Here is a 26,097-nt window from a genome sequence, read left to right as displayed (position 1 = left end):
TTCAAATTGGAGACCATACACTGTACAGCTTGCATTTTGCTGATGACCAAGTAATACTTGCAGAAGATCAAGATGATATCCACTACATGTTACGAAAAACAGATAAAGAATATACTAAGTGGGGCTTATCAATCAATCCATCAAAAACAGAGTACGTAGTAGTGGGAGGTGAAGGAAAGCACTTAGAACTAGGAAGCAAACAAATTCAAAATACTGATAGCTAAATATCTCGGTGTAAACATTACAAACAATGGTCGGAGTACAAAAGAAATAGCTACTAGAATTGGTCAAGGAAATTCAGCAATACGTCAACTGAATAGTATACTTTGGAATAACCACATCCCCCGAAACACAAAAATTAGAGTATACAAAAGTATCATAGAAAGCACTGCTACATATGGTTCAGAGCTTTGGGTAATAAATAAAAATGACGCATCCAAAATAAAAGCAATGGAAATGAATTATTGGAGAAGATGTTGCCAACTCACTAGAAGAGATAGAGTAAGGAATACTGAAATCAGAGAGCGTATGGGCAAAGACATTGACGTCCTGAAAACTATAGAATGCAAAAGGCTGAAATGGTATGGCCATGTAGAAAGGATGAATGATCAACGATGGCCAAAGAGAATGTTACAGTGGAACGATCGCAAGCGTTGGAAGCTAGGTTGCGAGAAACGGCGGCAGCTGTAATAAACTCGTTATATATATATATATATATATATATATATATATATATATATATATATATATATATATATATATATACATATATATATATATACCTACTATGTTAATAAATACAACTATGGTATTTTTTTTCATTCTGAAGTTTTGACTTCGTTTTGATAAAAATTTAATTTTGGGCATTAATGGGTTAATATGATTTAAATATGTCTTATATTATCAATTTTTTTATTACTATAGATTGTGTTTGTTTAAAAAGTATAAAAAAAAATTTCACAAAAAAGAATATACATATATGTATATTACTGATGTATATGTTACTAAATTAGTGATGATTATGTTAAGTCACCGATGCGAATTAAACATAAATTATGCTATAATCTCTCTCGAAATATTTATATGTAAAAGCACTTACGCATTACACACAAAAGATGCCGCAAATCTACAAAATTTTAGGAAATTTTTTAAAGGTATTTCATTCTAATTGAAAATGCTTGTTTTAAGGTAGAAAATCACATATGTTAACATTATTTTAAATAAAATGATAACAGAAACTGAAAAATAACAATATTGAAGAACAACTGTTTAGTTTATGATTGAGTTAATTAATATGATAAATCAGCAAGATTGGTGTGCCATTAGGCTTAAGGAGTCATACTGCGCTTAACAAGAGTAACCTAATACGCAGCTCTGTTCGGAAAGTTTATAATATCTAAAGACTCCATGCTAGTTAGGGCTGGTAACGAATCTTGGAAGTAGTGTGGGTGGTCGATGCTCGCTGTGTAACAAAATTCTGAGCAGTGTGTACGATCCCCATCGAAAGAGTTGGGAGGTTTTAAAAAAATATCCAGTCTGTCATTAGATTCTACTCTTACATCCCCAAAGTCTCAGTTTCGCGTAAGAACCGTAACTAACTAGAAGGGTAAAAGACGCCCATAAAAGAACTTAAACATATCGACTAAGACATATCGAAAACTCCTACAGAAACCAGAAAGCTTGAATAGCCCTTGAAATAACAACCCTATTATCTGACTTCCTGTCTATAGATTAGTACTCTTCTTCTTTTTCTTTTTATTTATAAGCAATTCTGATTGTTTGTTAACGGACTAACAACTCAATGAATTCTATTCCACTTATATGAACTCATTCCACTTATATGATACGTTCATTCTTTTTTCTCTTTAGTTTTCTCTTGTTTATCCTCTGTATCGTATACCCATCGTCTTCTAATATCTTCACTCCTCTTTCGGTCTGTCAGAGTAGTTCCTGTTATTAATCTCAATATTCTCATCTGCATCAAACTTGCCAAGCTGGGCCATAAGGACAGATCTAAAAAATAAGGGATCTATAAAATAGAAAACGTAACCTAATTACTAATTTGTAGTAACTGGCAGTTGGCCTTTGGTTAACACCCTAGGGCCTGTGGAGTTGTTTCCTTGTTTCCTCTTGCACCCATCGATGAAAGTGGAAATCAGCGGTTGGAGTGCTTATGTGCGGAGCGTTGTCGGGACGGTGTCGATGCACATGGTTACGCTAAAAGGAATGGACAAATCACCACTGACACTTTTAGCACTTAATTTTAGTAAAGAAGAGAATACAAAAAAGTATATGAAATCACCGAAATTTTACTCAAAAAAGTAACCATAGGAGTTTTAAAAAAGTCAAAATTGATTCCACAATGCAAACGATGTTAAGAGTACAGGCATACACCAATTTATTGTTCTGAGATGCGTAAAATGCATGGAGAAACCTTTAACAAAAGATTGTGAGAAGCCATAAAATAAAAGAACCTAATTGTGATAGTACCCAGACAGCTAATTATAGAGATTGCACCACTGCTATAGCTCTTTAAAAGGTATAAAAGAAACAGAAACCCATCACAAAACAAGGCAGCAGACATGAAGAATCCTATACAATATATAACTATACATATACTGCATATAACCAATCAAAACAAGTAGAAGAAAATGACTCCAATTTGATATTAAACATGCTACCCATACTAATAGAACGCATGTACAAGCAAGAAAAAAAATCCTAGGAAGACTAAGTATCATAGAAACTAATAAAAGATAAAACAGCGGAAGTAGAAGAGTTAAGAATATTACATTGGAACGCAAATGGTCTCATGCAACATCAACAGGAGACACTGTTTACCTTATATAACTAAAAAATCGATATATGCTTAATATTTGAGACACACTTCACAACACGTACATCACCCTAAATATACAGCTAGTGGAGGCTCACCAGTAATAATAAAAAATAATCTAATTCACTCCGAAAGAGAAAGTATGGAAAAAGAAACTATCCAGGCAGCTAGTATGTATCAAAACAAAAAAAATATTTAACAAAAGCAGCTGCATATTTTCCACCAAAACACAATTAAAAAAAAAAGAAAGTTACGTCCAGTTGCTCAACACCCATACCCATATATTGGACCACTGATAAAAATAAAACACATAATTTAATTGACCTTTTTATTTCAAAAAAAGTTGCAACAAAAATTTTATGAAAATAGAATAAGCTGATAGTCCCAATCCTGATCACTTTCTAATACAATATTAACAATCACTGAACCTAAAAGAAAATTACCATACCTTAACCAATAATGGACTGGGCTAGCTTTAGACAGACAACATTTGAGGGAGGTGACCCGCAAATCTACTCAGAGAATGGCTGCGCTGGGGAGGATGAAGCCCAATATCGGTACATCCAAATCCGAAACGAGGAGGGTGCTTCACGGTGTGCAGACTGTCGTCCTCTACGCGGCTTCAATTCGGAGGGAGGCGATAGAAATACCATCTTACAAGAGGCTTACGGTACGCGTCGAAAGAACTGCTGCTGGTAGCATATGCCTACTCGTTAGTATATAACTTCGTTAGGATATTGATATATGAGTCGCAGGTGTCTGTATGCAGATTTTCCTTCTTCTCTTTAAAAATGTAAAAAGACACGTAACGCCTTTACACAGGTGTTACACAAGTAACAGAATTGACCTAAATGTACCAATTAAAATTAATAAACTTGATCTAGGTACTTTCTGATTTCTAATTGAAAGTAATGGTAACCCATTTACAATTTACTTTATTTGGGTATTATTAATATAATTCAATGTATTTGGTCGGTTGGATGACCAAACACTTAAATTTGATTTTTATTTAAAAAAAAAGTACTTTCCTAAAATAAAAGTTGTTAGAAAAAAATCATCCGAGTCTCAGAAGGTGAGAAGCAGTGACTTCAACAGCATGAAGGAAGAGCAATAGCTAGATCCTCTCCCAGTGAAATAATACCTTACGGTAGTTCCGCAGGGGAAAGGAAGGCAGAAGAAGGGGACGGGTTTTAGTCGGTATTCTAACATACGAGTGTGACAAATTAGGCAGTACATCTAGTCCTGATGATACATAAAAGTATTTCCAACCCAAAAAAAAACACACACATAGGGTTTTTCGTCCGCAAAATCTTATCCTGTCGTATTTTTTAGTATATGAGAAAAATCAATTGATAAAGAGGCAGGTCTCTAGATAAATCTATTGATTTTACTAAAATGCATTTTTATATGTTAGACAATTCCTAAAACTGTTCAATCAAATAATGCCGTCACCTATAAAAGTAGATTAAAATATTGATAAAAATCTCTAACATAGATAGTTCTCCAATTGTAAGTCAAGATTTATATAATTATTAAGAGATAAGATAAAATAATCTATAAACATTGATTTGTATAAATATCTTTTTAGTAGAAACTTAGAATCCAACAACTGCGTTTTTCATTGTGTAACTTAAAATAAAGGTAAGAATGCTTTTTTAATTGTTTGGTCAACAATCAATAGAAGATTTGTTTAATTGTCAATACTGAAATTTATTATTTGTGTAAAGTGTATTTTTAGATCCAGTGGCAAAGACAAAAAGTGTCGTTAATACTCTTCTTTTGTCTGTTTACATCACCTCTCGATCATTCGTATCGTGATTTTCCAATTTTTTCGTCCTCGTGTTCGTTTCCAAACAATTTTCGTTCTAAAGATAAGTTTTTCGAGACATTCTCTTGTTCCCGCTACGTTTAAGTTAGGACATGTTAATAGTCACTTGTTGACCTTAAGGTATTTTATAATTCGGATGTTAATAAGGCCTTGCTCACTGATCGATATTTTTCTGCAAGTCCACATCTCGAAATCACATTTCTAAAACGATAAAAGAGCTGATGATTCCATGCATTGTTGTTACGAAAAGATTGGATTTCATTCATCATGGCTTCTCTCCACTTTGCTCCATCAGGACGTTATAATACCTCCAAGATTTTTAACGGAACATCATGTAAGTCACTTGTTAAAACACATGTATGTTACATATTCACTAAAGTCTTTTCTATTTCTTACTCGTTCTTGTAATGTTTCGGGTAAATAGGTCACTTCAAAGTCTTTATAACATCAGATAAGTTATCTTCCTCATAGTAGCTAAATTTTTCGTCACTAAAAATATTATCATTACCTTTAGACTCAGTTTCAAAATTATCTTTGTTTTGTTCCCTCACTGAATCTAGAGTTTCTTTTCCCTCATGTTCATCTTATAAATCAAAATGAATCACTCCACACTTTTTGGTGTCTTCCATAATTTGTATATCTTTGCTTCCATAATTTGTATCAGTTTCAACATTATCTTTGTTTTATTCCCCCACTGAATGTAGAGTTTCTTTTGCCTCATGTTTATCTTTGAAATTAAAATGAATCACTTCACACTTTTTTGTGTTTTCCATAATTTGTACATCTCTGCTTCCATAATTTGTATCCTTTTGTATTTTCAGCATTCCCTACTAAAATGTGCCAAATAGCCTTTTTCCCTCACTTTGATTTATTTCTTTTGGAACGTGTATCATTACATTAATGACAAATATTCAAAGGTTACTAAAATCAGGTTTGTACACACCTGTATCAGCCTTTTCAATTAGTTCAGACCTTTTGTTAAATATTTTGCAACAATGGTTTTCAAATTTAACTGAATTCTAATTCTTTATTGATTTTCTGAAAGATAAAAGGTTAGTTGTAAATTCTGGAACACAAAAAGGATTTTGAACTACAATATTAAAATGATTCTAACCAACAACAGTTGTTCATCCAAATCACCTGAACATTTACTTTGGCTGTGTTCTTGTTAGCAACTATACTCGCAATGTTACCTGTATTACTTACTCTTTTATTATTAATCCAGTCTTCATTTGGCGAAATTAATACTAGCTTCCGAGTCCAAATACAACTCAGTTTTTGTCTTCAAGTCTCCATTGTAAACCAATCTTTCCTGTAAATTACATATGGCGCTACTGTTTATATTTTGTTTAGTTGATATCAATACAGGGTGTTCCAAGATGTTTTAAACAGCCTTTAATTTAGGAAGGAATTAATATTTTTATTTGAAAATTGGGAAATGTCAGTTGGACCTTCTTCTTGTGCCACTCTTATCGGAGATTGGAAATTGGACGGCTATCCTGATCTTGTTTACAGCTGAGCTAAAGAGTTCATTAGTGGTACAGCCAAACCACTCTCTCAAATTACGCAACCATGACATTCTTCTACGGCCTGGATTCTTCTATTTTTCCTTGCATTATATTTTGAAGTAATGCGTATTTATGTCCTCTCATCAGGTGACCCAAATATTCGAGTGTTTTTCGTTTGATCGTTGACAAAATTCCTGGGTCTTTTCCTATCCTTCGCATTACTCCAAAGTTTATGACCCTTTCAACCCAACTTATCTTCAGCATTCGACGGTAGCACCACATCTCGAAACCTACACACCACGTAGTTGGACCTACAATACTATCAATTAATGTATACTAGAAGAAAAAGCTAAGGAACTGTGGCTATCAGAAAAGTGTGAAGAAATAGAAAGGTTAGATAAACAACATGACAGTTTTAACATACACCGGAAAATCAAAGAGACAGCTGGCATATACAAGAAGAAGGGCATCAAAAATATCATGGATAAAAATAACAAGATAATAACGGAATGTACAGATAAAACAAACAGATGGGAAGAATACATAAAAGAGCTATTCGAAGACGACGAGACAATTAGGGTCATTGAATCAAGAGGAAGAAATGAGCCACCAATCACCAAAGACGAAATTGAGAAAGCACTAAAACGTATAAAAAATGAGAAGGCCATGGGACCAGATGAAATACCTACAGAAATCTTAAAAATATTAACAAAAAATCATATGAGCACACTAATAGAATTATTTAATGACATTTATTATACGAAAAGAATAGTTAATATCAATATTTATTCCAATACCCAAAATATCAAACGCAATGAATTGTGAAGAGCATAGGACAGTTAGCTTGATGAACCATATTCTAAAAGTGTTCTTACGAGTGATACACGAACGTATCTATAAAAAGCTAGATCATAGAATAGCTGAAAACCAATTGGGATTCAGAAAAGGCTTTGGCACGAGAGAAGCATTATTTACTGTACAAACACTTATCGAACGATATCGATATGTCAATTGCGACGTATTCATATTTCTAGTCGACTTCGAAAAAGCTTTCGACAAAGTACAACACCGAAGAATGGCAAAAATACTGCAGAACACGGAATTAGATGACGAAGACGTGAGAATCATTGCCAATCTATACCGATTTCAGAAAGCCATAATACGAATAGACCAACAAAAATCGAAAGAAATACCTATATATTGTGGAGTAAGACAAGGATGTGTGCTTTCCCCTTTACTTTTTACACAATACTCCTTGCGGAAGCAGAGAAGGACTACAGATCTTGGTTGATCGCATTACCCAATACTGCGAAAGGTATGGATTGGCACTGAATACAAATAAAACAAAAATCATGGTGGTAAGCAAGAACAAGATTGAGGAAGACAGTGTTTATGCTAAAGGAAAACTTTTAGGTAGGGTGCACAGATATCAGTACTTAGGTTGTGAACTAAATGAAGAATGGGATAGAAGTACGGAAATAAAACGGCGTATTGAGATAGCTAGAAGTGCTTTTAATAAGATGAAAGCACTATTATGCAATGGAAAACCCAACATCGAAATTAAAACTAGAGTATTGAGATGTTACGTGTTCTCTGTCCTATTGTATGGAGTTGAGGAGTGGACAATTACAGATGCGACAGAGAAAAAACTCATTAACTTTGAAATGTGGTGTTATCGAAAAATGTGGAAAATATCTTGGACATAATACATAACAAATGCGGAAACGCTACGAAGAATGAAAAAAGATAAAGAAATACTCAACACTATAAAGAAAAGAAAATGAGCTTCTTTGGTCACATACTAAGAAACGAGAAATACGAATTGATGCGGCTGGTCATACAAAGCAAAAGAGGACAGGGGAGAAGATGCACGTCCTGGGTGAAGAATCTGAGACAATGGAGTGGGAAAGTGTCAATAGAACTTCTCAGAACGGCTGCAGATACAGTCAAATGGGCCATGATGATCGCCAATGTCCTTAGGGGTGAGGCACGTTAAGAAGAATGTATATATGAGATCTGTCACGTCATCACTGGTGCCGTGACGTCATTACAATGGAAAAAATTAAATGGATTAAGTGGGGGGTGAGGGTTAGGTTAGATGAAAGGGTTTTTTATCCCAAATTCAACGGTATATCACAATGAGGGTATTAATTTAAATAATTACGCTAAATTTTCAACTAAGCGCAATAATCAATAACATTCAAATGTGAATTAATTTTATAGGAGGTGTTTAAAACGACCTCCTTCTGCTTTAACGCAAGCGTCAAACCGTCTAAGCAGTTCACGTGTACATGCCTCATGTATCTTCTCTGGTGTAATCAGGGTACACGCTTGTCTAATTTTAATTTATAAATCGTCTACATCTGTAGGTTCCTTGTTATAAATGATTCCTTTTAAATATCCCCATACAAAAAAATGTAAGGGTGATACCTTAACTCCTCTTTCGTATAAAGAATATTCTCCAGTAACAAAGGTTAAAAAATATTTTTTATGAGGGAGATCTATGTCCAGCAGTGGATAAGCGAAGATTGAATGATGTATCAAAATATTTAGCATATTTAAAACGTTTTCCAAATGATGACAACCCAAGAATTTTTGTTCGGGGTTTTTCCCTTGGCCGACTAGTTTTTAGGCGCCGCAAACCTGCCTTTTCCCTCTTTACTCTCCTGCATAACGCACAAACATTGTACGCCATACACCCAGTGGTTACGCTACATGTGTCTTCGATAATGCTATTGCATTAGCTGGCGAACCTGAGTACTATTCCTAAAACATCCGAATTATTCGTGGACATTCGTAACAGTGGACATTTCTGAGTTTTATTACAGTTTGTGGGTCGACAACTCACGCTGTCTCCGAGTCAATTACGAGTCTTTAACAACCATATTAAATAAATAAATATCTTCAGAATGATGGTTGTTACATTAATCTGAGCTTACTTTTCTCGGCAATGTTATAAAGTCAATTTTTCACCAAATATCATTTGTCATTTCCAAAAGTATAATTACTATTCTACATAAACTAAATATTTATGTTTCCTGACATTTCCACATTAAAAGGATTGTTTAGTTAGTATAAACTATGTACAGAAAAATATTTAATACATGTCTTGTCTCTCCTCTTCGATATATTTTTTATTTATTTTTTTTTCTATTTTTTTGAGAAATTTGTTTCTATAAGTTTACAATTAATACAAAAATATAACGAAATCATCTCTTAATACGATTTCTTAATTTTTAGTTAATCCTACTTAAGTAGGCATAAAATTGTTTTTTTATTATGGGTATTATCGGTTAGATCAATGTTCTTCTAATTATATTATCTTGCTACCGAAAAGATAAATATTTACAATAATCTGTCACGTTTCAGTTAATCTCCCAATAATTGTTAGCGTTTATTTTTATTTTGAATAATCAGAAATACTTTTATTAACATATAAATATATAAACTTGATCCACATTTTTCTCTTAAAAAGAGATTATTTTTTTTGCATTTTTGTACACAAAAGTTTATTAAATTATTCTGCTATTAATTCTCTTTAAATTTAAGTTTAAAGTTTAAACTCCCCTTTTAATTATTTGTTAATTATTTTAATCTTTCGTGAAAGGTACACGATAAGATAATAAATAATATGAGGGATAATGTATGAAAGCCTCAAATAAAAAATAAGGTAAATGCTTCGTTTTTTTTACTGGCAGTCACGACTGGCGAGTCTTTAAAAGGTTTTGTATATCGGCACTCATAACCTCGCATCAAGTTATTAGCGGGGCGGGGGGACATAAGTTACATTTTATTATAATATTTTACATATACAGGTCATTCATATATTTCTGAAGAATCATTCATATATTTTTATTTTATAAATAATGATGTTCTCTATAAATTATTCTTTCGCGATTAATCCGGCGTCACCCAGGTGAAAAATGTGTGTATAATAACTCAAGTGGGGTATAATTGACCCCATTTAAAATTGATTGGAAAAACTCAACAAACATTTAGAACACGAATTTATTTTGAATTGAATGAAAAAGTCAGAAAAGATTTGATTTCACGTTCAAAGCGTCTATGTATCTATAGATACGTATTTCGACTTAATAAGTCTCATCAGAATAGTTATTCATAGCCGTTCTTAACGTGAAAAATAATCTTCTCTGTCTTATTAGGAAGCAACAATAACATGGCTTCGTTATGGACGCAATAGCGACATCTGATAGAAAAATCGGTAAGATGGTTTCGAAACAAATTCAGATTTCTGCTTTAATCTGGAGCCTTCTGAAAATTGCAAGGCATGGCCAGACGATGATAAAGATGTTAATAGAGACATGGGGAATCTAAAATTTGCATTCCACGACATGTCTATTCATCTAAGCAGAAATCCTTAACGAATTTGTTTCTCGTACTCATACAGAGTAGATCCGAATAAAATGAAAAAGACAGAAAAGATTTGATTTCACGTTCAAAGCGTCTATATATCTATTGATACGTATTTCGACTTAATAGAGAGTTTTTGTGCAAGCAAATACGTATACGTAACGTATCTTTTTGACATATAAGCATGCGCATTAATGGTTGAACTAACGTATCTAGATACGTATTACCTAACGTAACGGGCTGGTACGTTACGTTCATACGCATCCCTATCGAGCCGAAGGTAACCGAATGCGCAAGGGAATCTTACCCGATTACCAAAATTTCAACATCCACATTTCATAAGCACACGTGGTACGTGTATTTTTACATTTGTGGTTACGTATATTTGTTTTGATTTTTATAAATAATGGAAAGCAGTAGAAAACGACTTCACTTCAGCAATGAAGATGATTTGTTCTTGTTGAAGGAAGTTGTAGGCAAGAACCCTTACGACCATCCAGAAAGGTGGAATTTAATTCCAAAGCGAAAAATATTTTTAATTGTATCAAAATTAAAGCGGCCGTATAGTCGTGCAAGATGTGGAGAAGAAGGACATCTTCTATGTCTTCGTCTTCTTCATCATCAATAAAGGCACCTACATTTAATATCGCGTCCATGTCAAAAATTATAAAACATATTTGTTATTTATTTTAAATATCAAAAATAGGGTTAAATGACAAGGACAAGACTGGCACTGACAATTTATTAGTTAATCACTAATTCGGTGAGGGCAACACCATCGTTACGTTACGTGCAGAACAAAAACTATCAATTTAACGTTCATCTTCTTCGATACGTTAGTCCTTTACGTATAGGGAGATACGTTACGTTAGGTAGTTACAAAAACTCCCTAATAAGTCTCATCAGAATAGTTATTCATAGCCGTTCTTAACGTGAAAAATAATCTTCTCTGTCTTATTAGGAAGCAACAATAACATGGCTTCGTTATGGACGCAATAGCGACATCTGATAGAAAAATCGGTAAGATAGTTTCGAAACAAATTCAGATTTCTGCTTTAATCTGGAGCCTTCTAAAAATTGCAATGTCATGCCTTGCAATTTTTAGAAGGCTCCAGATTAAAGCAGAAATCTGAATTTGTTTCGAAACTATCTTACCGATTTTACGAATTAATTTTTTTAAATATCTTATCTGACTATCTAAGTTTTCATAAATAACAGCAGTTTTTACCACTGGATTAAATTTGACCGCGTATTAGGTAAAATTTACAAAATAATAAAATTTTTACAAAAAAAAACACTAGATACATAAAAAATTCACAAACAAAAGACAATGATTCAAAATAAGAGATTTTCCAAAAAAGTTGTTTCAAAAGGTTCAAATAAAAATATAAAAAAGCAGGACATTGGATATCCAAGCTTGAAAAAAGTTAGGAGTCCCGGAACTGGATACGTTCGTCGCAAATGCGATGAAGGTAATTTAAACAATAAAAATTTTGGCATTGATCGCACGTTTGTTTAGTTTTCCGGTCAGATTTTCTGGAACACTTTTGACACCGTCCATGTCCCGCAGGTTGCTTTTTCGGTGGATTTTGGTCACTTTCTCCCAAAACTTGAACTATTTTGGATCGTAAATTTTTTGTACGTCGTGAATTATATTTTCGTTCTTCCATAACAAGCGTAACTAATGCTAATCCCAGATCTTCCAGGAATATAAGACGTTTCTTTGAATAGTCACTAGTGTTTGTTCTATAAATTACCTGGCTGTTGATACCAGCTGTGTCTATTAGTGAAAAAAATATTCTTAGTGGAGACCTTCTACAATTACGAGCTACACTGTAACTTCCTGTCAACTCATCCACCTTATCAACCCCTCCTTTTGTAAAGTTGGAGAAACTTATTATTTCTGGTAAAAGTTTCTCGCCGGTAGATTTATCTATTTCATCATAGTGATGAAGTGATGATAATAAAATCACGTTTTTCCCTTTTTTGGTACAAAGGATACCATAGTTATATGTTCCTGAAATATAAATACCGAGGACTATAGTTGTCTGTTCTAAATCTGTATATATTCTGGAGGAATCACTCGCTTGTTTTTCCTCAGAAATCCTACTGAAGTTAAACTATGTCATTCACGCAAAATTTTCACAAGTTCGTAAGAGGTATTCCAATTATCGAAAGTGATATTTCCATTTTTACCAGAAATTGGTGCCATCAGTCTTTGGACAATATCAATAGGTTTATTGCTTATTTGGTACGGTCCATCTGGCTGGGTTCCTGCATAAATTTCCATATTAAAAACATAAAAAGTACGGAAGTCTACTAGGGCCTGAATTTTTATTTCATATTTCGAGGGCTTGTTCGGAATATACTGGCGGAATGAGCAACGCCCACGAAAAGACTCTAACTTCTCGTCAATAGTCAAGTACTGTCCTGGTGAGTAAGCTTGTTGACAATTTGCGACAAATTTTTCAAAAACTGCCCTAATAGGAGCCAACTTATCAGACTGTTGCCTTTCTTGTCAATTGTCTACATTATCGAAACGTAAGCACTGCAATAAAAATGTAAATCTATTGAGTGCCATCACTGAACGAAATATATCGATTCCTGTACCATTTGCTCGCCAAAGGTCTTTTAGATTACGATGACCATTTTTATATACACCCGCTAGGTAGAGGAGGCCAAATAATGCCTTTATTTCAACAATATTGGTTCTGCTACAATATGCTTTATCTTTGTAGGCTAACGCTTTTTTATCAATACATTGGTGCAGACCGTGATACCTTCAAGCATTTCTTCATCAAAAAAAAAAAAAAAGAAGCCAGCAATTTAAAAGAGTCTTAGCATTTTTAGCATATGGTTTGGATCCTGGTAAGTTCGAAATTATGTTCTCTGCCCTCGTTCTAACTGTTTTATTACTATGGTGTTTTCTCCATTTTGTTTTGGAATCCCTACCTAAATAATAAGGATATTTTTTATCTTCTTTTCGCTTATTTTCAGATTCCAATACTTCTAGTTCCTCAATTTCTTTATTTTGTTCACCATTAGACTGATCACAATTTCGTTTTCATCGTCGGGGTCCATAATTTCATACTCATCATCTTCGAGTTCCTGCCAAAGTGCCAATAGTTTGGCTTGTTCTTTTTCGTAATTCATTCTAGAGAAAAAAGTTTATATGTACAACAAATAACGCCACGAATTAAAATTGTCTTAGTTACCTTGCGAATTAAAATTGTATCTTCGTCACCCAGGTGGGGTTTAATCGGATCGGATAATCTAATGCAGAACACTGTACTGACTTTGACGATCAACTTACAACTGAAATTGGTTCAGAATACAGAATACCCAACGGCAACATGTTTTAGGAAGCTATAGGCAACCAATAAAACATCAGTGTATTAACCATAGAATTATGCTAGTTCTATGTGTTGGGGGTACCATTAGACCCCACCTGGATGAAGCCGGGTTAAGAGAATGTGTACCAATTTTACCTTTCTTTTCAGTTCGGTCAAAACAGAATCCAAAGGAATTATATCGTCATCAGAAGACGACATTTTACTAGAATTTGTTAATGCACCTGACAAATTCGAAGCATCTTTCTCGCTTTTACAGGTATTCACTCTGTTTGTATATAGGCGCGAGACAACGGTGCAGATCGACGCTGTTTGCCGGTAAGCGGAAATCTGCTTTTGATGTGTTTTTGGCGATGGTAAAACTCTTCCACTTGGATATCTTCTATAAATAGGATAGCATCTCTATTAATTTGTATTTGTATTTTAGTTCTAAGTTCATGCCCTCCTTAAAAAAGGAGGGCATGAACTTAGAATTAAAATACACCAATTAATGAAAGAAGCCTGGGAACAAGAAATAATGCCAAAAGAATGGAGTGGCTGTTATATCGTGCCAATACATAAAAAAGGCAGAAGGGATACAGGGGAATCTCACTAATCGGTACTACATATAAGATATTAGCTTCAGTTGTACTAAAACGATTACTGCCATATACAGAGGAAATTATTGGCGATTACCAATGCGGCTTTAGACCTGGAAGATCAACAATCGACCAAATATTTACTATCAGACAAATGCTAGAAAAGTATTGGGAATATAATAAAGAAGTACACCAGATCTTCATAGATTTCAAACAAGCATATGATTCCATAGATCGCTTAAAAATGTGGAGTGCAATGATGGAGTTAGGCGTACCAAAGAAGCTGACCATGATTGCGCGAATGTGTGTCAACAATTCCTTTGCACAAATTAGAATAGGAGGCAAAACTTCAAAGGCTTTCGGCATAAGCACCGGACTCAGACAGGGAGACCCGCTGTCCCCATTACTATTTAACCTAGCATTGGAATATGCAATGCGAAAAATCTATACCAGAGTCAAACCAGACATAACTGCCAGAGGAGCAAAGATTATTCTCGCATTTGCAGATGATGTAGATGCAGTAGCACAGACAACACTGAAAGTTAAGGATATAGTATCGAACTTTGAAGAAGCAACACTAAGCGTAGGCCTGAAAATAAACGAAGAAAAAACTAAATACATGGTCGTATCAAAAAAGGAACGACACCGAATAAGACAAAACATTACCATAAACGATCATAATTTTGAGGTGGTCAAAGAATTCAAATACCTAGGAGCAACAATTACCAGTGAAAACACAGGAGAACGGGAGGTTGAAATACGAATATTGGCGGGGAATAAATCATTCTTTGCCATTCAACATCTAATGAGGTCAAAGCTTCTCTCAAGGCGTGCCAAAATCCAAATGTACAAAACCATAATACGACCAGCAGTGACATATGGAAGTGAAACATGGACAATGAGAAAGAAAGAAATCAATAAGCTATTAGTATGGAAACGCAAAATCCTGCGAATTTTATATGGTCCTTGCAGGGACAGCGTGACAAATGAATGGAGGAGCAGATACAACAATGAAATAGAGACTCTCTTCGGGAAAGGAAACATCGTAAGATACATAAAAGCCAATAGATTAAGATGGGCAGGCCACGTGGTACGGAGTGATGACGACAGACTGATTAGCAATGTGTTTTGGAAAAGACCAGATGGTAGAAGATCGACAGGAAGGCCTAGAAAAAGGTGGAAAGACGCAGTCAGGGAAGACCTGGAGAAGATGGAAGTAAGGCCATGGGAAATAATAGCACAGGATCGGAATCAATGGAAGGCAATAGTAAACGCGGCAAAAACTCACGAAGAGTTGTAAAAGCCAATGATGATGATGATGATCCCTATTAATTTGCAAAATTGCAAAGTTGCAAACGAATAAAGAATAATAAGTGGTATAAATTTATTGGTTTGTTTTTAATACCATGCTTTTTATACTTTTACAATCACAAACTACACCTAGAATATTGTTTCTTTTTTTAAGATACAAATTTAAGAATTTTCTCAATGAAATTATGGATATACAAACAAAATTACTAATCACTTTATCCCTTTTTTAGGTTAACTAGTAAAATGATGACATTGAGTCTTTTATTTTTGGCAGGTTAGTATGCTTTTTATATTTTAAATTTGTAAATTCTGCTGGTAAATATACTCAATCGGGAATATGAAAACGTTTGAACTATTTGCAAGATTCTTAAATTCATCAGTTGTCATCATTATATTTCTGTTTACCATTATGGGTTGCTTTTTTAATTACATCCATACATATCTCCTTTCTTATTGTGGCGTCCACCATTTTAAGAATTTTATTATACGATTTCTTAAGGTCAATAAATAAGTCGATATTTGAAAGACAGTTATTACGCAAAATATTCGGAGCAGTCATTGAAAAAATATAGATATACCTTTATAACAACTTTTCTTTTGCGGTCGTCATAGTCCTCTTGCGCTTTTTTTGTATAAAAACTGTTTGTTCCATCTATACATTTAAGCATTAACACATAAAACATGAAAGAATTTAAAACATTGATCCTTTTTCAAACAATTTTGTAGTTGGAGTATTTGCCGAAACTCAAGATTGTCCCAATTCTGCCACACCTACATACCTCCCAGATACCTCAAACTGCAGCATATATTACGAATGTATTAGGGGACACCAATATCAGCTTGTGTGTCCCCCAGGACTCCTTTTTAATACTGATACGAATTACTGCGATGTTGCAGAATATGTTAATTGCAGTAAGTGGATTCTTTATTTTTCTGATTAATAATTTTAACTAGCTTTTAACGTTCTATGCTACTTTTAGCTTATTTCACAAAAGTGTACAAATACTGTAGTTGAATATATCGTTTTAGATGATAATACTAAGGATCCGTTATGTCCCTCGGCACAAGGATCTTCAAACGTGGTGTATTCTGAAGACTGTAGCAAATTCTATAGATGTGTAGATGGAAAGAAACAATTAAATAATTGCCCTGAAAATATGTACTTTAATTCCAAAACAAGTGGATGCGACTACATGGACAACGTGGATTGTGGTAAGAAGAAATTTTTTTATTATTTTGAATGTATACTCTTCTTTTGATACTATTGTTTTACATTTTAAAGAAATAAGTTTTAAAACACGAATATTGCTATAATCTCAGAATTCCTAAATGTCTTAATAATATTACAAATTTTTATTTTAGGCTCTGTACCAGCTCCAACGATTCCTTCAGCAGGTAAGTTAAATTCAAATAAATATTGGTTAGTAAACAATTTAATATTTATTTAGCCTATTAGCGTCCAAAATAAACATAGATCTTTCGTAACTACTTTTATTCCTTTCTCTTGACTATTCTGTCACATTTTGTCTGATCTCTCGTATAGGTTATAGTACCATATCGGTATGTGACTCTATTTTTGTCTTTCTCCATTCCAAAGTGAGATTAAAATACGGTGGGCAGGCACTATACAGACAGTTTTATCAACTAATACAGAATATATGGAGCAAAGAAATAATGCCTGAAGAATGGAAAAAAGAATTATAGTGACAATTCCAAAACAAGGAGACCATAGAATATGCAAAAACTACCCAGCAATTAATTTACTAAATAAACAAAGCATAGGGGATTACCAGTACCGTTTTTGAAAAGGAAGATTCACGATAGACGCTTCTTCTTCTTTAAGTGCCGTCTCCCGATCGGAGGTTGGATATCATCATCATCACTATCTTTACTCTATCCACTGGTGGTCTGAAGAGTTATATAGAACTGTATTTAAACCAGTCCCTTAATTTCTTCAACCATGACACTCTCCTTCTTCCTATACTCCTTCATCCTCTTATCTTTCCCTGTTTTATCAGCCGTAGCAGGGACTAAAGAGGGAAAATGAAGATGATGCAAGACAATGGATGAATCACGGTAATACAAGAATGAATGGGTCAAGAGAACATAGAGCAATAAAAGCACAAAGAATTAGATGGTATGGACACGTAATGAGAAAAGAGCAGAGCAATCTCTTAAAAGTTTTAATGGAGTGAATACCACCAGGTAAAAGAATCAGATGCAGACCTAAACTAAGATGGAGACAAAAAGTGGAAGATCACTTAAGGAGTAAAGAAGTTAGAAATATAGAAAGGACAATCAAAGAGAGAGAAGAATATAGAAAGGTAGTGGAAACATGGAAGACACACCAGAAACTGTAAAACCAAAGCCAGAATGGGATGATCTCCAAACAAAAAGGATCTTCAAGTAAAAGCAGCTTCAGCTTCTTCGGGAGTTCTACCAGTTTTCATCCAATAATCTTTGGGCAACTTTTATTTTGTTTACTATGTGTTTTGTTAGTGTCCAGGTTTGCGCTTCATTTTGCAATACACATCTAACAATGTTGCTATTAAGTTTTCGAGAATCTTTTTGTTTATACGTATGTTATTTTTCCAAAGGCTGTACATTCCAATCTCATTCTCTAGTATACTTCGCTTTTCTTATTTTGTTTTGCTATTGTTATTTTTAGCCTACATAAATGTATTTGGTCACATATAAAATTTCTTGTTCTAATGTTTCTAATATTTCTTTATCATTTGGAGCATCACTTTTATTTCTTCCAAATTCATCTTTAGACCTGTCTATTTGATTATTCGATAAGTTTAACAATTGTAATGAGATAGTATCTCTCTGTCGAATATTGAGAATGATTTGGTCTTCCCTTAAACGTGTACTTTGCTATAGATGTTATTGCTGAGAATTGTATATCTCTAGTATATTCCTGTATTCTCTAACTTTTCCACGAATGCTCAATATTCGTTGTTATCGAACATCTTTTGGTAGTCAACAAAAGCCATATGTATCACTAGGTTGTATTCTGTCATCTTTTCTATAAGGATTTTGACTGCTAGAAACTAGAAATTGGTACTGTTATCCATTCCTGAATGCAGTCTGCTTTACTTGTTGATAGAATTCGAGTTTTGTTTTTAATTGTTTGTGATAAATTTTGTTGGAAGCCTTCGAAATGTGGACCTTGCGAAGAATGTTCAGTATACCATGGACAGATAGGGTGAGAAACGAGGAAGTCCTAAGAAGAGCAAATACTGAGAGAGAATTGCTCAGCTTGATCAAGGCACGAAAGATTGGATACCTGGGCCACATCCTGAGAGGGGAAAAATACGCAATCCCTCAACTAATTATCCAAGGAAAGATTGAGGGCAAGAGAGGAGTAGGTCGCAAACAAATGTCGTGGCTGCGAAATATAAAGAACTGGACAGGCGTAACTAACACTGGCGAACTTTTGCATGCCGCAAAAGACAGACGTCTGACCTTAAGATAATTCGCCAACGCACTATAGGTGCACGGCACCATAAGAAGAAGAAGATACATTTTGTAGTAAAAAATTTATAGATTTGGGATAGCAGGCTTATTGGAGTGTAGTTGTTTAGTAATATGTAGTCTCCATTTTTATGAGCTTATCAATATTTCTTTTTTATTTTAAGTCAGGGTTATTTTTACCTTTCTACTTAATTCTCTGCAGAAATCTGTCCTCTGTTGTTTGTTTCACAAAGCGAGGACAACTTTTAGCAGTTGGTTGTAGTATTTCTTCGCATTTTCTAACTTAATTAAATCAATATTTTAAAATATTTTTTTAGAATATTTGAAACTTGACTAAAGATGAGTATTTTTTAGCTACCGAGTCATCAGCTGCAACTAGTTCACGTAAGTAAATATCTTAGTATATTATTATATTATAGCATAAAAGTATATTAAACATTATCCTGTGTGTATTATTGTAATTTCCGATTTAAATATAAAATCTCTTTACCAAGAATGAAAGCTCTTGTATTGTTTGTTACCAGTAATATATCTAAATATGTTATGTGTTGCCTACAAACAGAATGAACAGTTTCTGGTGAATATGTTGTATATTCCGAGAGCCAGGTTCGGACTAACACTTACGGTAAACAAAAATTATTAACCTAAGCTTTTTCATAAGCGTTTTAACTTGTTTTATGTATACAACAGCATGAGAATTGTTTTGGAACTAAGAGAAGAATGTAAACAGATAAAAGGAGAATACTAGATATGGACATATGAGTATGATACCGAAGAAAATATAGACAACGAAATGAACATCCATTTACCATCTTTAAAGGAAATAAAAAATGAAATAAAATATTTAAAAAACGGTAAGAGTCCGAAAAAAAAGGAATAAATCAGATAATAAATTATTAAATAAGGAGGAGAAAAATTAGATGAATAATTGCATGAGCTCATAAAAATTATATGGTAGAAGAAATGCCTACATATTGAAGCACAGCTCCAGAAATACCGGTATATAAGAAAGGAAATAGGCAATACTGTTTAAAACTGTAGGATAATATCATTGCTGGATACTGTGTACAAAATAATAGCGACACGCATTCAAATAAAATTAGAAGAGTAGGGGTGATCGTTGTACTTTGGACCACTTTTTGGATTTATTCCTTTAAACACTCAGTTTATTGATTATTGCCATTATTAAGCATCCATGTTAAAGACTATATTAGTTGTTTTTTAATAAATTTAGAAAAATTATATGCACCATGGACCAAGGTTCATGATGCTTGTGTACATTGAAACAAACGTCTTGTCTTCTTCGCGCCCAAACTTTGCTCTTCAGTATCGCTGAATTCTTGTTTCATCGCATAGTGTGCATAATATTTAAATTTGACAAAACTGAGAAAAAAGAGAGAACAAGAAAACAAAGAATATAACTGTGGGCTTTACGCAAAAATATAAACAGAAAATAAGCCTCACACAGGTTCACATCACCAGACAGTTAGCTTCTTATTATTTCTTGATTATATACTACTCATACTTGTTCATAATATGAGAAAATATTAATAGATATAATTTCTTATTTTAGCAAGCACTCCAACAGTAGTCCCAACTACCACAGGCAAGTAGATTTCTTCTGAATATAAAGTGTACGAGAATTTTCTAATGTGTAATGTGTAATATGTTTAATGTTTAGGTCCCATAGATCCCACTTGTCCAGCATCGTCAGGTATAATAAAAATCGTTGATCCCGATGATTGCAGCAAGTACTACGAGTGCAACCAAGGAAGTAAATCACTAAAGAGCTGTCCAGAAAATTTGTATTTCAACCCTGAAACACTTCAATGTGATTATATGGATAATGTAGATTGCCGTAAGTACCACAGTATTGATTTAAATTTGTTCATGTTGGGTTTTTTTCCAATGTGGAGGTATTGATATATTGAGGAAAATAATGAATTGGAATGAGTGTTCACTATTTGAATGTACTATGATTTATGCTGCTGGATTACTTATTTTGCTGTTAAGATGTTGAGATACTCAAAAGGTCCTTTGGATGGTTTCGTACCGGGTGTATCAACAATTGCTCTTAAAATATTTGATTGACATCTTTTCATTATAGCAATATTGGATTTACTACTATAGCCTCACAGCTCTATGTCGTTGTCCACATTGGGTGTATAACTGTTTTATTAAAATTTTATATATATATATATATATATATATATATATATATAAATATATATATATATATATATATATATATATATATATATATATATATATATATATATATATATATATATATATATATATATAACGAGTTTATTACAGCTGCCGCCGTTTCTCGCGCAACCTAGCTTCCAACGCTTGCGATCGTTCCAGTCATCTACTTGTAGACCCCTATCTTCCATTGCACCTTTTACTTCTTGTCTCCACGATCTTCTTGGTCTTCCCTTTTTCCTGCGGTTGGTGGGGATCCACTGTAACATTCTCTTTGGCCATCGTTGATCATTCATCCTTTCTACATGGCCATACCATTTCAGCCTTTTGCATTCTATAGTTTCCAGGACGTCAATGTCTATGCCCATACGCTCTCTGATTTCAGTATTCCTTACTCTATCTCTTCTAGTGAGTTGGCAACATCTTCTCCAATAATTCATTTCCTTTGCTTTTATTTTGGATGCGTCATTTTTATTTATTACCCAAAGCTCTGAACCATATGTAGCAATGCTTTCTATGATACTTTTGTATATCCTAATTTTAGTGTTTCGGGTGATGTGGTTGTTCCAAAGTATACTATTCAGTTGACGTATTGCTGAATTTCCTTGACCAATTCTAGTAGCTATTTCTTTTGTATTCCGACCATTATTTGTAATGTTTACACCGAGATATTTATAGCTATCAGTATTTTGAATTTGTTTGCTTCCTAGTTCTAAGTGCTTTCCTTCACCTCCCACTACTACGTACTCTGTTTTTGATGGATTAATTGATAAGCCCCACTTAGTATATTCTTCATCTATTTTTCGTAACATGTAGTGGATATCATCTTGATCTTCTGCAAGTATTACTTGGTCATCAGCAAAATGCAAGCTGTACAGTGTATGGTCTCCAATTTTAACACCCAAAGATTCACATTTTCTTTTCCAAATATCCAAAACCCCCTTAAAATAAATCTTAAAGAGTGTAGGTGTAATGCAGCAGCCTTGGCGAAGTCCTTTGGTCACTTTTATCTTTTTTGTCACTTTTTGTCCAATCTTTATTACACTCGTCATATCATCGTACAACTCCCTTACAGCATTAATGTAAATCGGTGGAATATTCTTGTCTTCTAGCACCTGCCATAGCTTGGCTAATGGGACACTGTCATACGCTTTTTGAAGATCAATAAATACCATGTGTGTCTCCATATTATGTTCCAAACGCTTTTCTATTGTTTGTTTTGGGCAGAACACATTGTCTATACAAGAACGACCAGTACGAAAGCCACTCTGATCTTCAGCGTCTTCCCAACAATCTTCAATTCGGCTTTTAATTATCTTCCCGTAGACTCTACAGATTGAGTTAGTTACACTAAGCCCTCGGTAGTTCTTAAAATCTTTTCTGTCGCCTTTATTTTTGTATAGATTGCTGATATATGCAGTTTTCTATTCTGGGGGTAGCTCTTCTTCTTTCAAGAATAAATTAAAAGTATAGGCCAATAGGTGAAATAGTTTGTCAGGGCCATATTTAATCAGTTCAATGGGTACTCCCCCCGGTCCTGGAGCCTTTCCATTTTTCATAGCGTTGGCGTGTTTTTTAATTCCTTCTGGTGTTATTTCAGTTTCTTCGCGGTAGGAAATATCATATTTTTGGTAGCCAATATCTTAGAATTCTGTTCGATCTTTTGTTAGCATGTGTTCATAATATTCGACCCATAATTCTGGGGCTATTAGAGTTAACCTACTGCATTCTTTTCTATCTGTTTTACTACCTCTAATTGTTTTCCAGGCTTCTTTACTTCTTGCTGTACCCATAAAATGTTCTACGTTATCGCAGGCTTTATTCCACATCTCATTTTTGGCTTTATTTACCTCTTTTTTTACTTCTTTGTTTAAGCTGTTGTACTGTTGTCGATCGTAAGGGTCCTTTGTTGCTAGCCATTTGTTATACATATTCTTCTTCTTCCCCACAAGATGTTCTATTTCTTTATTCCACCATTCATTTCTATTTTTTATGCTATCCACTTCTCCAATAGCTTTCATTGCAGCTTCGTCAAGAGCTTTCATAATTTCAATAATTAAAATTCTATTATTTATTAATGGCTTAGAGGTTTTTCCAATAAACCAATTGGTTTCTTTTTGTCTTACCTGTATTTGTTTTCTTTTTTGCTGATCTGTTTCTTCCAATACAGGATTTGGTCCAGGTATAGCCCAAGGCATTTGGTTGTTTTAGTTCTGGGTATTTCTTTATTATAGGTAGTGGTGTTTCTCGTCGTAAAGTGAAAGTTATGGGGGTTGATTTGCATTCATTTATTTTTATTTTCTATTGTTCCAGTTATCAAGCTCATATAAATAGTAAATATAATTATATATAAAATCATATATATATATATATATATATATATATATATATATATATATATATATATATATATATATATATATATATATATATATATATATATATACTATATAATCCAACATTTATAACATATATTTTGCCTAATATATAATAATCGATTTTAGAGGCCGTACCAACAAGACAAACAAATCCAGCTACAGGTAAGTAAAACTTATTACTTATAGTTAATTAGTGATTAAAACCTTATGTAAAACAATTATCATCATCATCTTTGGCTCGACAATCCTCTGTGAATCTTGGCCTGCTCTAAGATTCGTCGCCATTCTGTTCGGTTTCTCTAACCACCTAATTCGCGGTCGGCCTTTGCTTCTTCTTCCTAGAGGTGTTCCTGTGGTTAGCTTTTTAGCAATCGTATTTTCTGGCATTCGTATTATGTGTCCAGCCCATCTAAGTCGCTGTGTTTTATTGAACGTTATGACATCTGGCTCATCAAAGAGCTGATACAATTCAAAATTATATCTTCTGCGCCACTGCCCTTGGTCGTTTATAGCTCCAAATATTTTGCGGAGTATTTTACGCTCAAATATTCCCAAAAGTCTTTCATCTTTCTGCGTTAGAGTCCATGTTTCTACTTATGTAAGACAATACAAATATAATTTTTTTTTATATTTTTATAATACAAATATTAAAAAAACTGAAACATATATGGAAATAACAAATTTTTTTTTCTTCAGAAAGTACGCGGGCTTCAAGAGTAACTACAACTACCACAGGTAAATTAAATATATCAAAACATTATGTCATCTGTTGAACTATTCAGATCTGCCGTAAACAAAGTCAGAATAGCCATGTTGATTGCCAACATTCGGAACGGACAAGGCACATGAAGAAGAAGAATCAAAACATTAGTGTATTTAATTATATATTTTTGGACTTTTAAGCTTTAGAACCTTGTTTTTATATTTTACGTTACATTTTGTAGGTCCAATAGATCCAACTTGTCCAGCCTCGTCAGGAATTACAAAATTTGTTTACCCCGAAGATTGCAGCAAATACTACGAATGCAACCAAGGAACTAAATCACTGAAGAGTTGCCCAGAGAATTTGTATTTCAACCCTGAAACGCTTCAATGTGATTATATGGATAGCGTAGACTGCCGTAAGTTTAACATTGCTTTGAAATTCTTCGACGTGTGAATGCTATCAGTGATACCAGTTTTTGTTGATGTAATAGTTAGTATATCGATAGCCTAATGCTGACAGATTGTAACCCACAAAAAATTGAAAATTCATATTTTTGTGTCAAAGGCAACCAACCGTGCATCCCTATATGCTGTTAAATTCTCGTAACCTAAATAAAATAGTAAGGTGGCCATTCCCGCGATTTCTAACAAGTCCTAACCCGCTCGCGTTGTTTGTTTACTTCCAACTCATCTTATTCGACAGTGTAGCTTGAATGGCAAAGCGTGCAAAGCTACCGCGCCGACTCGCTTTTGCCAAACAATATCATAAAACTTAAGAAAAGAAATATTTTTAAAATTTTGGGAAATGTCCTGGGAACAAAAAAGGATGTTCTTCGCTCATATGGTTACATACAAGGAGAAAAAAAGATGTTATGTAGATGGACCTTCCAGGCGAAGTGGTACCTACGAATACTTTCTGAGAGTAAAAGGCGATAAATTACAAGTCTGCCAATTGATGTTTTTTAACACACTAGGAGTAGGAGAAAAGATGGTACAGAACTGGGTAAGTGCGGCACGAAAAGATGGATTTCTAGAAAGTTGTGACATGATGCAAACAAGGATCAAAGAAAAAAGAGAGTCTACACCAAAAGCAAAACAGTACATTTTGCGAGTACAGAATTTACGAGAGTTTCTGAACAGGCTGCCTAAAATAGAGAGCCACTATTGCCGCAAGTCTACTGGAAAGTTATACCTGGAACATAATTTCAAATCGAAAACTGAAGTATATAATCTTTATAAAGAACAATGTAAAGACAGGGAGGTACCATTATCAAATTGTAAATTCTCTACAGAATTTGACGAAATGAATTTAGCATTGTTTAAACCACGCAAGGACCAATGTGATATATGTTCATCTTACAAGATGAAACAGATTACAGATGAACAATACGCATCCCACATTAGAGCAAAAGACCTAGCACGCGTCGAAAAAGAAACCGATAAAACCAGAGCCATCCATAAAGAAATTTACTGTTTTGTCGTTGATGTGCAGGCAGTCAAATTGTGTCCAGTGTTACAGGCTAGTTCTTTGTACTATAAAATAAAGC

At 33.9% G+C, this 26,097-nt stretch overlaps 1 protein-coding gene across 5 annotated transcripts in view; it reads left to right on the top strand.

The window, feature by feature from the left end:
* The first annotated feature begins 4,337 nt into the window (after positions 1-4,337).
* LOC140439134 (peritrophin-48-like) overlaps positions 4,338-26,097 on the top strand; it is a 51,818-nt gene continuing 30,058 nt past the window's right edge. For 2 of the 5 annotated variants that reach the window (XM_072528847.1, XM_072528846.1), the window contains exons 1-11: positions 14,097-14,152; positions 16,013-16,056; positions 16,509-16,694; positions 16,812-16,994; positions 17,145-17,177; positions 19,614-19,643; positions 20,833-20,865; positions 20,941-21,117; positions 23,972-24,007; positions 24,542-24,580; positions 24,790-24,966. In XM_072528847.1, the coding sequence (XP_072384948.1) occupies positions 14,112-14,152; positions 16,013-16,056; positions 16,509-16,694; positions 16,812-16,994; positions 17,145-17,177; positions 19,614-19,643; positions 20,833-20,865; positions 20,941-21,117; positions 23,972-24,007; positions 24,542-24,580; positions 24,790-24,966 (979 nt within the window). In that variant the 5' untranslated portion in view covers positions 14,097-14,111. Of the gene's footprint in view, positions 4,478-13,281; positions 13,412-14,096; positions 14,153-16,012; positions 16,057-16,508; positions 16,695-16,811; positions 16,995-17,144; positions 17,178-19,613; positions 19,644-20,832; positions 20,866-20,940; positions 21,118-23,971; positions 24,008-24,541; positions 24,581-24,789; positions 24,967-26,097 lie in introns of those variants that run through there. The other 3 variants (XM_072528849.1, XM_072528850.1, XM_072528848.1) reach the window with 3 other exon arrangements.

The sequence above is a fragment of the Diabrotica undecimpunctata genome, chromosome 4, assembly GCF_040954645.1.
Source record: "Diabrotica undecimpunctata isolate CICGRU chromosome 4, icDiaUnde3, whole genome shotgun sequence".
In the NCBI taxonomy this organism is placed as follows: domain Eukaryota; kingdom Metazoa; phylum Arthropoda; class Insecta; order Coleoptera; family Chrysomelidae; genus Diabrotica; species Diabrotica undecimpunctata.
Note: the sequence above shows the minus strand (reverse complement) of the source record. Positions and strands in the feature narration are given on the sequence as shown.